The 16,925-nt window shown below is 42.0% G+C and overlaps 1 protein-coding gene across 3 annotated transcripts in view; it reads right to left on the reverse strand.

Moving 5' to 3' along the window:
* SH3PXD2A (SH3 and PX domains 2A) overlaps positions 1–16,925 on the reverse strand; it is a 219,620-nt gene that overhangs the window by 128,148 nt on the left and 74,547 nt on the right. For all 3 annotated transcript variants that reach the window (XM_069980239.1, XM_069980238.1, XM_069980240.1), the window contains one exon: positions 3,982–4,057. In XM_069980239.1, coding sequence (XP_069836340.1) covers positions 3,982–4,057 — 76 coding nt within the window. The remainder of the gene's footprint in view (positions 1–3,981; positions 4,058–16,925) is intronic.

Raw genomic sequence — 16,925 nt, forward strand, 5'->3', positions numbered from 1 at the left:
AGAACTAATAAAATGTTTTCTTAAGTGATGGACAGACACAATCTTGCTGACTGAGGCGGTGTTCACATCTTCCTTGTTCAATAAGTAAGAACAGTGAAAAACAGTGTCAGGCTATGTTCTTACTAAGTATGAGACCGGCCGGGTCACGGAACTGCAGTACCGGCCGGATGATCTTTAGCGCCGCAGAGTTCTGATGAGGGTGCATTAGTGCACGCCCGCATCAGAACTCCCCACTGCACACTATGGAGCGTGCAGCCGGAACCCCACGCTCCATAGTGTGCACTGACAGGATTTTCTGCGGCCGCTATTCAATAAATAGCGTACGCAGAAAACTGACATATCGCCGATAGGGATCCCAGCCAGAGTGTATTACATTACGTATTACTTACGTTGTGTGAACATGGCCTTACACACCAGACGCCACTGGTGCCTGACTAATCTCACTGACCTGAGTGGGTATATCAGGTTCACGGCATTGCATCTGCCATCTGTATGTCCAAAAAATATATACGCTGTTTTTGTCCGGTATTTTTAATGGAACCTGTCAGAGGCACCCAGCACGGCATCCGATGCAGATGTGAACTGGCCTAAGCTTATATACTTCACACTGAGCAAAACAGGCAAAATTCCTGCGCCGTGGGCTCCACTCGAAATCCCGCCTGCCTCACTGTCTCAACGTGATGTCTCGCGCACCTCCGCTCTGTCAATTCTTTGATTGGAGAACGGCGGAGGGCAGAGGCATGCAAAGCATTACATTAAGACAGTAAAGCAGGCGAGATTTCAAGCAGAGTCCGAGGCATGGGCTTCACGTGGAATTCTGCCCGTTTTGTTCAGTGTAAACAGAAACATATACAGTAAGCAAAGTGCACTGATTTTCTCCCTCCCCATCCACCGCTGACTGACAACTACCTGTCCATACATAGTATAGACAGAATGCTGTCTGTATGAATAGGTGAGCATTAGGTTGGCAAATGCCTGTGCTCTGTTTTCTTGATAAAAACAACGATTTTTAATAGATGCAGCATGTAAATAATAAAAAATGGTCAGAATAAGGGATGTTACCATAAACGAGAGAGAAATGTATGCTATATATATATAGGTAGCTATATCAAAATGTTAGCTTTTAAAAACTTTAAAATTTTAGAGACATCAAGTATAACAAAATTAAACATTGTTGACACCACAATCTGCAGATTTTACTTGGCCTGATGTCAAAAAAAAAAAAAGTAGGGAGTGGACCTTTCCAAGCTGAGCTCTGCCAAGTGACATCAGTGTTATGGGGATTCCCACCGACAAGGGCTGATTGTGTTGATTTTGGTGGGAAAGAACTGCAGAATTAGAGGCAAGAACAACGTATTAGTCCCTGATGGAACTTTATTCTGAGAACAAGTTCTGTATGACTTTCTGAACTGCATTTGACAAATGAAGCCGCACACTGTACAAATGACATAGCTGGATAAGTGCTTCTGGATAATAGACCACATTCATACTGCTTCAAATCATTGGTCAATCCAACCTGTGATAGGAGACTAAGGGCCCTATTACACGGGACGATTATCATGCGAAAAATCATTAAAACGTTCAAATTTAAACAATAATTGCCCTGTATAATTGCAGGCAACGATCGAATAATCGTTTGTGTGTCGTTGATTGTTGATTTAGATCTGACTCTAAAATCATCGTTAATCGTTCGCTGTAAGGGTACTATTACACGGAACGATAATCGGCCGAATTGGCCCGATTCGGCCGATTATCACTCCGTGTAATAAATGCAACGATCAGCCGATGACAACGATCATCGGCTGATCGTTGATATAGGTTAGAACCTATTTTTGTCGGCCACCGACCGTGCACCGCTGCGTGTAATAGCGGTGCACGGGCGTCGACTAACGATATACATTACCCATCCACGTTCCAGGGCTGCTCCTGCCGTCCGCTTCTCCCCGGGTCCCGCGCGCACTCTAGCTTCACAGCGGCCTGTCAGCTAATCCCGGCGGCGGTCCCGGCCTGTGATTGGCTGAGCGGCCTATCAGCTGACAGGCCGCTGTAAAGCTAGAGCGCGCGTGGGACGTGGAGAAAAGCGGACGGCAGGAACAGCCCTGGAACGTGGATATGTAATGTATGCCAGTTTAGCAAGGGCTGCAAGGACATCGGTAACGATGTCCTTGCAGCTCTGAAACGATTATCGGGCTGTGTAATAGGCCCAGTAAACGAGCAACGATCTAGCAGATCGGCGCTCGTTTACAGGTATTATCGGGCCCTGCTCGGCCCGTGTAATACCACCCTCATTCCATATTCATTCACTGTAATTCCACATTCTAACTAATCGTTCAGTGTAATTCCACATTGTTCATTGATCAGATGGAGTAAACCATCATAGTAACAATAGAGACTAACGAATATCATACTGTGTAATATGTTGAACAACTTCAGATTAACGATAAACAATCTCGTTTGCGATAGTTTATTGTTAAAAATCTCTTTGTCTAGTAGGACCCTAACTCTGGCCTATAGGTCCTGCAGAACGTTGAATCAAGATGGGGAGTGAAGAGCCCAACTGAAGGCAGCAATTCTAGGCATTTTCAGATAGAGGGGAACAACAAAATTAGTAATATTAACTGAAATCAATACACGTGCCACATCCACAGCCAAAAGCTGCCCTTGTCCTGCCTGGTAGGAGAGGAGACCTATTGTTGTGTGCACTCTCAATCCTGTATGCCAATGACTGTTATCCTGACTATTCACACCAATGACATGTGCTGTGGAGAGAAAAATCACACAAAAAGAGGAAAAAGGCTCACGTCACAAAGGGAGGCAACGATGCAATAACCTGACAGACACAGACCTGGTGCAAGAGACTTTGGAAAAACAAAGACCCTCTTACAGCAGTGATGTATATAGGAAAGAGGGTTTAAAAAAATACTAAAATTTTTGTAAAATAAAATCTGTAATGTCCACAGCCTGAAAAAATAAATATATATATATATATATATATATATATATATATATATATATAGCCTGTACAACAAAGTTATATGCTTGTGAATCGCCGAACAGGAGATGGACAATAAGGATTCTTAATTGGATTTGAAGCTTATTTACTAGGTTGAAAATGTTGAAACAATGAGAACAATCAGATATTGGGAGCCAAAACATTATTTATAGCAGAGAGTGACCTCTGGGACCCGTGCTGTGCAGCACTGCAGAGACATTGAAGGCTTTCAGTGCTAAACTTGTGTTATTGCCCATACACTGAGGATTAGTGGCACCATGCCAGCAATATCCCTACTGATCACCAAGTGATCCTATAAATATACCATCAGTGACCTGTGCAAAACTAGAAGCTGAAGGGGGGTAATTTACACAATGCATCAATGTCTCCTGGATTGTGAGAAACCATAGAAGTTCACACAGAGGATAAATGGATTGTGGCCCAGATTTATCAAAGTGTAACCTAGAAACTAGTGTAAACTGCCCACAGCAACCAATCACAGCTAAGCTTTCATCTCAGGCATGTTACAAGCTGAGCTGTGATTGGTTGTTGTGAGAAGTCTACTCTAATTACTATTTTACACACCTTAATAAATCTAGGGCGCCGTAAAAATATAATGAAACGCAACAAGATACAACACACAAAACAAAAATATAAGTAAGTGGAATACAATTTTATAAATATATATATATATATATATACTTTAAAGGGGTTGATCAAAAATGTAGTTATTGCTTATCTATAGGAAATAAGTATTGATTGGTGAGGGTCTATCCAACCGCACTTTATTTCTTAGGATAACCCCATTGAGAACAGAGGCATGTGAGAACATAAAACATGCAAAGGTATCACCATGGAAAATATAGTACCAAAAAGGGGGCATTATGGCCACGACATTGGTATTAGTATACTGTATATGCACTATGACTATAGCTACATGCTATGTTACATGCAGTATGACTGGCATATACGCAGAATGTTTGTCTTACCTGGGAGAAATGGTATTATTCTTTGTTTTGGATCTTTCTGTCCTGCTTCAATAGGAAATTTATCCAAAACTTGCATCTGCAATGGAAAATTGATAAAATTAGAAAAAAGAATGAATGGACAAAATTGTACATAGTTCTGGGATTTGCCCTAAAATCTAAAATCACAAGAAAAATTTGTAATTCTCTGATGTTTAAGAGTTACCCGGTATTAGGGTGCATTCACACTACGTAATCCGCGCGGATAACATTCTGTGGATTCCGCTTGGCTCTCCGTCCATGCCATAGACTCCATTCTATGCTCAGGCAGACTCTGCCATCCGCCCAAAGAATTGAGATGTGAATACTTTGGGTGGTCGGCGGAATCTGCCTGAGCATAGAATGGAGTCTCTGGCATCTGTGGAGAGTCAAGGGGGAGCGCGTGAGGGCGAGCGGTGGAATCCGAGGGATGTTGTACGTGAGAATTGCATAGTCTGAATGCGCCCTTAGAAGAACATGGCTGCTTTCTTCCAAAGACAACGCCACACCGGTCCAGCATCATTTACTAAAGTGAAGCTGAGCTGCCATACAACACACAACCCATGGACAGGTGTGCTACTGTTTCTATAAGCAAGCAGCCATGTTTTTTTTTTTTTTTTTATCCTAGACAATCCCTTTAAACATAAAGGGCTCTAGGAAAATGTCACTGTCTATTTATGTTATTAGAGACGGAGATAAAAGAACAAATATCAATCGACTTGCACTTGATCTGAAGCTGCAAACTTGACCCCGCTCAAATGAAATGTCAGCCTGTATCTCCATCATGTTGTCTCTGGCTGTAAAAACATTAGGATTTTAGGTAGTTACAGATGTCAAACAAGCCTCCAATATGTTTTGCTGGGGTTGTCCTAACACATGTTCTTTGCTTAGACCTCAGTTTATTTACCTATGTGTATTTTTAGTCCGAAACTAGCTGGAAATCATCCAAAATGTTATTTTCAGGATCTGAGGATATTTAATTCTAATATAAATGGACTGATTAAAGCTCACAATCGTATGGAAGCTGTTAGGCTTGTACAGTCCATTTATGCCCAACTTTGGTAAAAGTCGTAAAGAAAAAGTCTATCCAGTCTTTTACCGGTGGTCACTTGTTTGCCTAGTAATGTAAGGAATACTGTATACCTTAGACCACCCACCTAATTGCATTTCACTTCAGAAGAACAGATGTCGGCCCATTCTAAAAACATAAAAAGTTGTATTTTTACACAGACCTACATAATACATGATGGAAACTTTATTTTGTTAGCCCTGGGACAGGACATTGGGCAGGAGTTCTAAGCAAGAAAAACTTCCTTTAAAAAAAGGCTAAGCTTAAAAATAAATAATGGATTCTTTATATGAGTCGGAGATGTACAGAACTAAAGTCAGCTCCAAATGGTGGGTACAGAATATTGTTTACAGTGGAACAGTCCTGCTAGTGTGGTCCTAAACACATCAGTTGTAATATCATCAATACAGATAGCAAAACGAGGACATTGAAGATGGCTAGATAGCTAATAGGGTGATACAACTGATGACAGCTAATATTACAGAGAGATTATCCGCTAAATCAGGGCGTTCGTCGGCTAAACGATGGCTTTGAACATGTCAAAAGATTATCCTCTGTCGGCCGCAAATCTCCACGTATAATAAGAGATACGTGGTTGATTAAAGGAAAGGGCTGCGTGAAGACGGATCTAGCTTGCAAGGTAAGTTGGCCTGTCTGATTTGGCCTTTATCTAATGGTTGTTTACAAAGTTATTAAAGGTCATGCTGCCAAACATCCCTCTCCCTGCTTTGCCGCTGTCAAATCCCCCGTTCACCGCTTCCACTTCCGGTCACCTCCTCCCGATGACACGCCGATCCCATTTTATGTGAGTGGCTGAGCAGAGTGCGGGACATAAGGTAGGAAAAAGCACAGAAGCTGCAACTGAACCAATAACAATAATTCCCTGTGCCGATCACTGATCATCACAGAGGTTATAGGTTGGATAGTCTCTTTACGAGCATGAAGACAAACAGTGTTGCTATTGCATTAATACTGGTAAAGATGAAAAGTACAAGCTCTGTGAGCTCCCTTATGTCACAAACTCATATATGTCACATCAGCTATTTCCAGTCGCACAATCCAGCTTTGGCCATTAGCCAATGGGATCCTAACAAAGTACACTATAAATGAAGCCAGATGTATAAGGATATGCATGCAAGAAAAAGAAAATCAACAAATATTTAATATATAAACATGCATCCCTCGTTCACAGGAGCAAAGAGCATCTATAAAAATATAGGGGGACATTTATCAAGACTGGTGTATAAGTATGCCAATCTTATAAAGCCCTGCCCCAATTTACCAGACAGATTTAAGACTACCAGCCGAAAGGCCCCATTCCACGGAAAGATTATCGGCCGTATTCGGCCAATCAACGTCCCATGGAATAGAAGGCAACGATCAGCCGACCTTGTTCATGTTCGACATTGTTCATTGTTCGGACTCACCCGCCCCTGCTGCCACATCAAATAGCCGCATGGAACGAGGAGCAAACGAGCGCTTATAGCGTTTGCTCCTGTCAGTCGGCCCGTAGAATAGGGGCTTAAGAGGTGCATGCCTTTTAGTAAATCCAGCTGGCCCTGAGCCTGGTGCAGACAATGTGAAACACCTTTGGAGTTGGCCATAGGCTGTATCCATGTTTTCCAGGCAGTCTTAGGGCTGCATACAACTGCCACTCCAACAGCCGCTTGTAATCAAATACAGGTTGTTTGGGTTTGGACGAACCTGAGCATGCTCGAGGTCCACTCATCTCTAATCCCTACAAATGCACCCTACAGGCTGTTGGTTGATAAATGGACAGTCCAAGAGCACCTTGGCAGGGTCTTCTCTTTTCTATAGATCATAAGGTTTGAAAGAAAGGTAGAAAAAATGAAAGAGAAGGTAATAGTAAATGATTTTATTTGGTAGCACTCAGGTTTACACTTAAAGGGGTTTTTGGGCCATCAGCTTAGTGACGTGACTGCGGTCAAGTGCTACGGCCTCTTAATTTTCTACCAGACACAGCTCCATCCATTCAGAATTGGTTGTACCATCCCATTCACTTCACTTGGGAAGGTGTTTTGTGCTACCTGGTAGAATTTGTTCAGTGAGAGGCCCCAGCACCATCATGGAGGCTGGTGTGGCCCACTTTAACAAAGTCTGAAAAGTCCTGCTCTATGACACTAAACTGAATGGATATCATATGATTAATCTTTTTCTATCTGCTGCCAAGCTGATACTAACAGCAAGAAGGTACTTTGTAAAAATGGAAAGCCCAGTGAAACCACAATAATATGTTATAAGCATTACAGAAACATCAAGAATAGCTGGGGTCTAATTTTACTCCAACCATTTACTATAAAGGATATATAAACTGACAAAAACACATGAACAGACAGATTGAATTTCACTAGGAAGATGTTAAAAGGATCTATAAAACCGGTTTAAATCAAGAAAATTCCCCTTCAATTTATAAGAATTATGAGATGTCAAATAGATGGCGTTCTACTGGAAAAAATAAGAAGCTGAGAAATTCATTTTTTTCTCCAGAAAATATATATAATATCCTCATAACCTAATAGCTGCCAAAGACTTAACAAAAAGCATTTTGACATCCAAAAAATCAGAGGCTGTCTAGCAAAAAAGTCACTGTCTAGGATTAAAGAAAAGGAGCATATACGTACAGCATTTTAGTAACTGCAATCCATACAATAAAGGACTAGCATTCCTATTTTATACAACCCCTGGGTCGCATATTGTACATCAAGCTGGTTCTCCAAGAGTGGAGACAGATCAGCTTTGCAACTTAGAGCCTTAATGTGGAGAAATTTTTCAAAATTTTTGGCCACGTCCTTGAGATGGTATACCTTTCCCAAAAAGACATCACTGATGGAGACACAAAGGCCCATATTAAGCATTGGTAGTTGTGTGTAGTCACAATGCAGTGACTCTTGTATATGTCAGGTGCTTTTATTTTTGGAGAAGCAATAAAGACTAAAGAATTGGTTACACACTCGCGGAATTGGAAACTTTGAAACTTTTGCTGTCTTGTCCTCACCAAGGATGGAAGGTGCTAGAACTGGGTGATTTATGGTGGAGCTGGATTGTGTGTGCACTTAATACTATAAGCTGCAGGTTTTCTGCACACACGCATTACTTACTTATAATTTTCAATAGGCTTGGAGGGGGTGAAAGGGCGCTGTGGGCACTGGGGGCGCCAGGATTCGCCACAGGCAGCAGAAAATCGGCCCTTGTTTTTATACTGATGTCCTATTATAAGGATCCTTTAAAAACAGGGGTCCCCAACCACCAGTCTGCAGATCAGGATTGGGTCGTGGGGGTTTAGTGCCAGTCCAGAGACTAACTTTTAGGGATGCAAATATTTGCCCCCCCCCTTAAGAATGTACATGGATGCACGCATCACCATTCACAGAGGACCAGGGAGGTAAATTCTTGCCTGTACATACACTTAGTAACATATTACTTAAAGGGGTATTCCCCTCAAACATAACTTTTCATATGTTGCTGTCCATGGTGAGACTAACAATTCATTACATACTTATTATACTTATTAACTATTCAGTCTCCTTCCTCCAGTTTCCAGAGGGATATTCGTAGTTCATCAGCAACCTGACCTCAGATTAACCCTCCCAGCATTACAAAGAAGCTACAAAGTTACAGATACAGCCTGCCAGAAACTCGTTTATATCAGCCATCTCAGAAGGGAGAGGGGAGGAGGGGGAGAGAAAAAGTCACACACAGTTTTTTGTGTCTTTAGCAGAAAGCAGCAGCTCAGAACTAGGGAAGGAGACTGAATAGATAATAGCAAGTATGGAATGAATTGTTAGTCTCACCATGGGCAGAAACATATGAAAAGTTATGTTTGAGTGGAATACACCTTTGTATGTACAAAAGAAGAGGCTTCCTGCTTTTGTACGTCAGGGCGGCACACGTCTCCTTTGGGCCATGCACTGAGTATCAGCTATTGTGAATAGCCCAACCCAGTCTTATCTATACAGTGGTCTTTCAACATACGCCGTTAATTGGTTCCAGGATGACCATTGTATGTTGAAAATATTGCATGTTGAGACCAAAATTCTAAGGAAAACTGGTAATTGGTTCTGAATCCCCCAAAATGTCATCCCAAAATTTGAAAAAAAATGCTGGTAGTGTGAAGGGCTATAGAGTTACATATCCGCAGCGGAATTTTCATTCCACTGCGGATATGTAACCTGGCCCCTTTAACCCCCGCAGCCCGGCCTGGAGCATTCATCACCTGCTCCAGGCTCCTGCTTGCTTTGGGGCCTCCCAGCATCCCCTGGCGGTCAGCCAATCAGTGCGCTAGTGATGTATGCTCCAGGGCTGCCCCCGGCCCAGAGCACTACATTAACTGCTCAACGCTGCGGATATGTGAAGCCCCCGGCTCCCGTCGCTCCTCGTCAGACAATCAGTGCACAGCAGCGTATTTTTTTTTAGCAAGTGCTAGGGAAGGGGAGGATAAAAGAAATAGCATGCTCTTACCAGAGTAAACTGCCACTCCGGCTCCACTTCCGGGGCTGAGCGGGGACCCAGGTCGTGACGTGTAAGGCCTGCTCAGCCAGTCAGCGGCTGTAGTGGGGTCCAACCTCGGTTGCTGACTGGCTCAGCAGACCTCACGTGTCAAGACCCGGGTCCCCGGCTGCTTTCTAAGACCCAGGAACCATTGCGTCAGTATGAAGCCACCAGCGCTGGAGTGTGTGTGGGGGGGGGGGGTGTAAGAGCATGTTATCTCTTTTATCCTCCACCTCTCTAGCACTTGCTTAAAAAAAAAAAGTAAATTTCGACAACAGTTGATATTTTTATGACACGTTCTCTTCAAGGAAATCAATTCAAGGCTCTTTAGGCTATCGATTCAAAGCCCCAGGAGTTACATAGTTCATTCAAGGGCATTTTGTGGGGATTTCTCGTTGAAGAGGCCTTGGCTTTAATAGTTTTTTTATACAAATGAATGGTAGTCAATGAAATCTCTGTTCTTTTCATTAACCTGAACTCTGGCTACAAACATAATACAGTTTGTCTGTATCCAGTTGCAAACTAATTTAAACTTTTGTATAAGAGCCAAACAGTGATTGTGATGTACTGCAGGTCTTAAGTTATTAACATACAATCTTCAGTTCTTCCTAGCTTCCCTCCGGAGGCCTACCCTGAAAGTCTCCAATATCTCATATGACATTACATCAATGACCAGAAGATAATCCCTCGGTTTGAACTGTACTGAACCTACCATATCTAATGTAATTTTATTTTGACTTTGGCCAAGTCTTTATTACTTCCTGATGGAAGAGAAAGCAATTTGTTACCGGGTACTTCTTAAAAAACAAAAAGGCCAGAGCGATGTAAATCCTTCAAAATGTAAAGAGAATAGCTCGCTAGTATTTTAAAGTTACCTTAAAAGCCTTTGTACTTCTGGCTTTAATTTTGCGGAAAAACCACAATGCAGTTTCTAAAGTTGGAGCGAATAAAGTCTGACTGATAACTTACTTTTCCTGACCATCGGCAGGAACTCAGCTGCGTGGGGAAGCAATCTGGAAGAAGAGAAGACTTTGCACTGGGATTTTTCCAAAAGAAAGTAAAAATAATCGAACTTTATGAAGGACGTCGAAGGGAAAGACCAAAACTGTGATGATGAAATATCCCACAGAACTCTACAGTCTAAAGTGGAGTAAATTAGTCTATGTAACTAGGGCAGAAGTAAGAAGTAAGTTCTACCTCTTATTATAGACACCAGCAGCACTTCCTCATAAAGATAAAGAGTATAAAGATCCAGTGTAGGTCACACCGTATGTGCAACCAGTGTAGCAGTGTACCAGGAATCCCCTAGTTGACTGGGCAGGGACGTTTCCACATCAAATTGGGCCTCCACTAGAGTTCTAAGCCTGTTCTATAGTGGTAAGCCACCCAGATTTGCTGTCACTCCCGCATCCGGGGCAGAACCCATCAAACCCCCTGATAGAGCGCCCCATACTTACCCCTCCTGCGCGCCCAATATGCAAAGTATTTGAGATAGGTCCGATGTCCAAAGGAAATCACTGCATCAGGAGCAGGTCGGCAGGAGGGGGTAAGTATGGAGGGCTCTATGGGGGGGTCGGGTGGATTCTGCCCCGGGCACAGGGGTGACAGGTTCCCTTTAAGCTGTGATAGTTTCTCCTTTGATGCTATATTTATGTACAATATGTACCAAGTGTGTCCCTTAGTATAGCTCAGATGTTATTCTTAGTACTCCGGCAAATTTTTCCTTTTTTTTATATTAACTGGTGTGAATTGAATAGGATATGTGATTATGTGACAGTACAGAATGGCATACCTTTCTGCCATTATGCCAATGTATACCAGGTACATAGTGTGTACATACCCTAAATTTCAAAAACAAATTAAAATCTTTGCAGTAGCCCATATGTACTGTCACTCAGAACTAAATGACAAAAGTCTGTCAAACCTGCCGACTTCAATAGGAGCAGTCAGCTGTCTAAAGTGTATGAGGGGCCCAAGTCTCCCCCGACAGATGATATAAGGGAAGAGAAGGGTTAGGCATGTTGAATTTTAACTTATGTCCTTAGAGAGACCTCTCCTCTTTCCATTGAGTATACATGAATGTTTGGCTGTCTCAAACATTCATCTGTATGGGGAGTTCGGAGAAATGGTTATCCAATAAAGTAATATTCTGAAGGCGTATGGCCGACCACCTTTAGGCATTGTTACATACAGTATATATACTAATATAATCCTGACACTTCTCTTTACTATTCTTTTTAGCAAGTCTTAAACTAAGGCAGTTTTGTAGATTTGCATTGTCTTGACCCAGACAGCTAAGGGTCACCCATGCTATAGGTTGAGTCCAAATGAGCACGACAGCACGTATACAAAGTTGTGTAATGGGGAAAAGAAAGATCATTCGCATAATAATGGATTGTCTTCAGTAAGCGGTTCCACATCTGTAACTGCACTCTCTGGGGCCCCCTGGAATAGATCTGCAAGCGGCAACCTATTTATTAACATCTAGCTACATGGAGGTCCCTCCCATAGGATTTACACTATACCTTTCTTTTCTACACTATTACTTTCTAATACTCGGATCAATTGCTACTGGGGAGTTTAAGTCCTCCTGCTGTGCAAACCATGGTGGCTCCCTTAAGACAAGCTGTGTGGTCTGACGCTCACATTTGAAGATCTTGGTGAAGTAACCTTCCATTATTGTCTTTTGGAGAGGAACCTGGAAAGGTTATGTGAGTGAGAAATGTTTAAAAAAAGAAATTGTTTATCTATACATATACATGAAAGAAACTCCCAAAATAATTCTAATCCAACATTTTTGAGATTTTTTTTACAGGCCTTGGTAACTACTGGAAGTGGTCATGTAGATATAACACATTGTTCCTAGTGTGGCAGACAATTTTATACATATGTCACCATTTTTATAGACATGACAACCCGTGTTCGGAAATTAACCCTAGCAGCTGGGCATGAGTGTCATGGCACGCCAACGAACTGGCCTCCTAGCCTGCTTCACATGGTATCAATTTTATGGCAAGTCAATGTGAAATCAGCTCCTCAGGTAGAGCCGTAAAATGGTTGTGATTAAGAAGCGTTTCAAGAAACCTCATCAGTTACAGTATGGAGACAAGTCCAGCTGCACATGTAACAGATATCTTGTAATATTCTCGTGGGAGCGCTGTACAGCAGTCAGCAGGTTGAACCTTTTAAATAGAATAAGTTCCAGCTGTAGGTCTTCATCCCAGAGCTGAGGCGTGTTCCTGGCATGAATAGTGTTCCCATTTAGACCTAACATTACGTTACTTGGGAGAATGCAGAGGTTCATTATACTGACAGATGAATGGCCCGTATCATTTAAAAAAATCTCTGCCGCTTAGGAACAAAGGTGAACCCATCTCCATGATGAGTGGAAAGTGTCTATACGTCAAGAACAGTTGGTAAAAAATAGCTGTGTGTGAATGTGAACTGAGATGAACAAGTGCCCTCATTGACCCCACAGTTCTGTCTACTTTGATATTGCCCACCTGCGTGTAATCCTAAGACAGGGACGGGTAAAAATAATTGTTATGTGTTAAACGCCCACTGTCTATCATGTTATGTTGTGTGATTAATAGTGACTAGGGATGGTACGAACCCTCGGTAATGATTCCAGCAGGAGGACCGCCTGGAAAACTGGGATACAGCCATAGCCATAGGCTGTATCCCAGTTTTCCAGTGGTTCCTCCCGCTGTATCCGCCCGCTCCACGGAGCGGGCAGACAGCGGGAATCTGCTGCCGAGCGTTCGGGTTCATACGAACCCGAACCTCGGCAGGTTCGGACCATCCCTAATAGTGACTACTTAAATTGGTTCTCCTATAATATATATATATAGTATATGGCTATGCATCACTATGGCCATCGTTGTGCAAATAGCGCAATTTATTTTTTTAAATAACGGACATTAATTGCGCAATGAGGGCCGTTTTTATGAAAGATGGCCATCATCATTTTTACATAGTGTGAACCTAACCTATATGTGCATCTGGCTCAAAACATTTGACTCAATATTTATGGGATAAGAAGGACTAGTACCCACCCACCCAATTTTCACCCATTGGCAGAATAGAGGGCAACATGATCTTCTTTGCCAACAGTATTACGTCTTTGGAAAATATTAACTATATTGAAGAAAGCCAACCCCAACTAAACCTTTTACTGACTTCATAGCAGCTACAGATGTTGCCTCTAGTATGTACACCCTTACCACTGGGGATAAAGCAAATGTAAGGAATGTTATGTTAAAATCTGGTAATTTAGATGGGTTCTATACATTTATCTACATGTCACATTCAAATATAGCAAGGACAGGAAAGCACAATGTGGGGTAATGTTTGTATATTAACATATCCCTAATGCAGTTCCTCACCCTGATGTAAGAGACACTGGGTAGCTGAGGCACCTACATACTGTTGGGTAAAGAGGGATCAGAATGGCTGAGTTTAAACCCATTTTGACACTTCTTATATAACTTTTACCATTAAAAGAACTTGTCCACTTCAGTCAAATGACCCTGGATCTTTAATATGTGGTTATGGTAGAATTGACGGTTTAAAGGAAAAGTTTAAAAAATGTTATTGCCCCCCAAAAGTTATACAAGTCATCAATATACACTTATTACGGGAAATGCTTATAAAGTGCTTTTTTCCCTGGACTTACTACTGCATCAAGGCTTCATTTCCTGGATAACATGGTGATGTCACGACCCAACTCCCAGAGCTGTGCAGGCTGTGGCTGCTGGAGAGGATGATGGCAGGGGGATTCTCAGTGTCCCTCCAGTGCCCTGTGTCCCTCAGTGTCCCTCTGCCATCATCCTCTCCAGCAGCCACAGCCCGCATAGCTCTGGGAGTCGGGTCGTGACATCACCATGTTATCCAGGAAGGGACATCACCATGTTATCCAAGAAGTGACATCACCATGTTATCCAGGAAGTGAAGCCTTGATGCAGTAGTAAGTGCAGGGAAAAAAACACTTTATAGCGTTATAGAGCGCCGTTTCAGAGTGCAGTAATTGTGCTGCCACACACCTATGAAAAGTGTATGGAGTCTCACTGTGTCCCACAGGTGGCCACAACCATGACCCAAAAATTCAATAAAACCCATTCAAGATGGATTTCTTGCAACTAGTCATGGTTTATGCCACATTTGGGTCAAAGTGCAACCCCTTTAATTACCTTAGCTACAATGCAGGTCAACCGACACAGTGCAATATGCTGGTCTTTAGTCACGCCATCCCAGGCTTAGCAATGTATAGAACGCATTCCCCCAGATCAGAGTGGCATATTATCATAACATATAACTATTCTACCAACATGAAGAAAGAATTATTTCCTCAGATTGTTTCAAATAATAAATGAGAATAAAAGATCTTAAAAAGCAGAGTAATTGACAATGTTTCCAATTTTTTATGAAGGTGGATTGCAACCTTATCCTTAAGAAACCTCAGTAACATCATGTATGGATGTTAACCACCCTGTATTAATTTCATATGCTGCCTAACCATATCCAGATGGCTGCATCATGACCCAATTCCACCCAATAAATAGGTAGTATTAATTTTTGCACAAAACTGTGGGAAAATCATCACTCAGTAGTATACACAAATGTAGCAGAGCGGAGTGTGCTGTTTGCTACTACTCCCTGTGCCTCAACCATGTTTTTAACATTATGTTTTTAACAATTCTGCTATATGAGTGTATTCTGTCAAAAAGGAGTGGTAGTTCTGTAGCATGCTGGGAGTTGTAGTTCTATAAGCGCCACAGCTTGGAGATCACTACAATAAGAGTTTCATTGTTAAGGTCCAGCTGTAAGATTTGTTCCTAAGCAAATCATTTTCTCTTTGCTTTGGCCAAGTTTGGAGTCCAGAAACCATATCCAAATGGCAAGAACCTGCAATATGAAGCTGCAAACTAAAAACTGTAGACCACCCGGCCCCCTGTGCGTTGCTTGAGACAGGTGCAGCGCTTCGATCATGTCTGTTTCAGCACTAGCTTCCCTGCCTGCACAAGTGGTGCACAACGGAGTTCACATGGAGGAGTGAAGCCTTTGAAGTTCTATCCATCATGTGAGCCGTAAATCATGCCAAGGGAATCTAAATATTAGTAACACAAAGGTCCTACGGACAGACGAGCCTTCAGGATGACATGTTCCCTTTTAAAAGCTTTTGGGATAAATCTGCTTAATTGTAAAAAAAAAAAAAAAAAAAAAAAATTTGTGTCACAATTTAGGATTAACAGATTCTAAAACCAGGAACACAACTTTAAAGATAAAGTAACTGTACTACTTAAAGGGGTTGTTCAGCATTAGAAAGACATGGCTGCTACCTTCCATGAATGACCATACTTGTCTGACCAGCTGCAATACCACTGGCAATCTATCGACAAGTGTGGTGCTGTTTTTGGAAGAAAGCAGCCATTTTTTTCCAATCCTGTACAGCTCCTTTAAAATTGGAAGGCACTGCATTTGGCAATATTCCCTAAGGCTATGTTCACAAAACGTTTTTTCAGCTCCGTTTAAAATGATGTAAAATTACGTCCGTTATTTTAAGTCTAAAATAACGGACGTTATTTAGCAGCCTGGCCTCATCTTAGTGTAATGACTGATGTTTGTACATTATTCTAGTTTGGAGTTACTAATTGGCCTTTGGATGCGGCTTAATTGAAAAGTCCATTGAATGTAATAGTATAAACGAACAACTAATAAAAAACGTCCGCTGTTTGCAAAAGACGTCCGAAAATAATGATCATGTTCATTATTTTGCCGTCCGTGGCAAAAACATCCATTATTCAATACATTGTGTGCATTGGACGTCTGTCTTCCCATTGACTTCAATGCATTGCCATTGCAGTCAGTTAAATCGCGTTTTTTTTAAATAACAAAATCGGGCGCCTTTTCTCAATTTTTGACGTTGTGTGAACATAGCCTAACAGTGGCTAGCGAGACATGGGTAAATTATTGGGTTGCAAGATTTCTAAAATTGTCCAGCAATCTTTAGGGTATGTTCACACTGAGAAAATGGGGCGGAATCCCACCTGCTTCAGTGTCAGACGGCATCTCTATGGGAGGGCTCGCTATCCTCCACTCTCCGCTCAAAGAATTGACATGTCAATTCTTTAAGCGGAGAGCGGAGGTCTGCAAGCTCTCCCATAAAAATGCCGTCTGACACTGGGTATTCGCTTGGGCATTTGCTCAGTGTGAACATACTCTTACTAAAGAATAAGCTAGTACACATAAAGCTGCATGATCCATCACCCAGTTAGAGCAGTTTCTTTTGCCTTTGTACACAACCTGCACTAGTCAATGTGACACAATGTGAGCTGTACTATCAGGCACTAAT

This window comes from Dendropsophus ebraccatus, chromosome 8 (genome assembly GCF_027789765.1).
Source record: "Dendropsophus ebraccatus isolate aDenEbr1 chromosome 8, aDenEbr1.pat, whole genome shotgun sequence".
NCBI lineage: Eukaryota > Metazoa > Chordata > Amphibia > Anura > Hylidae > Dendropsophus > Dendropsophus ebraccatus.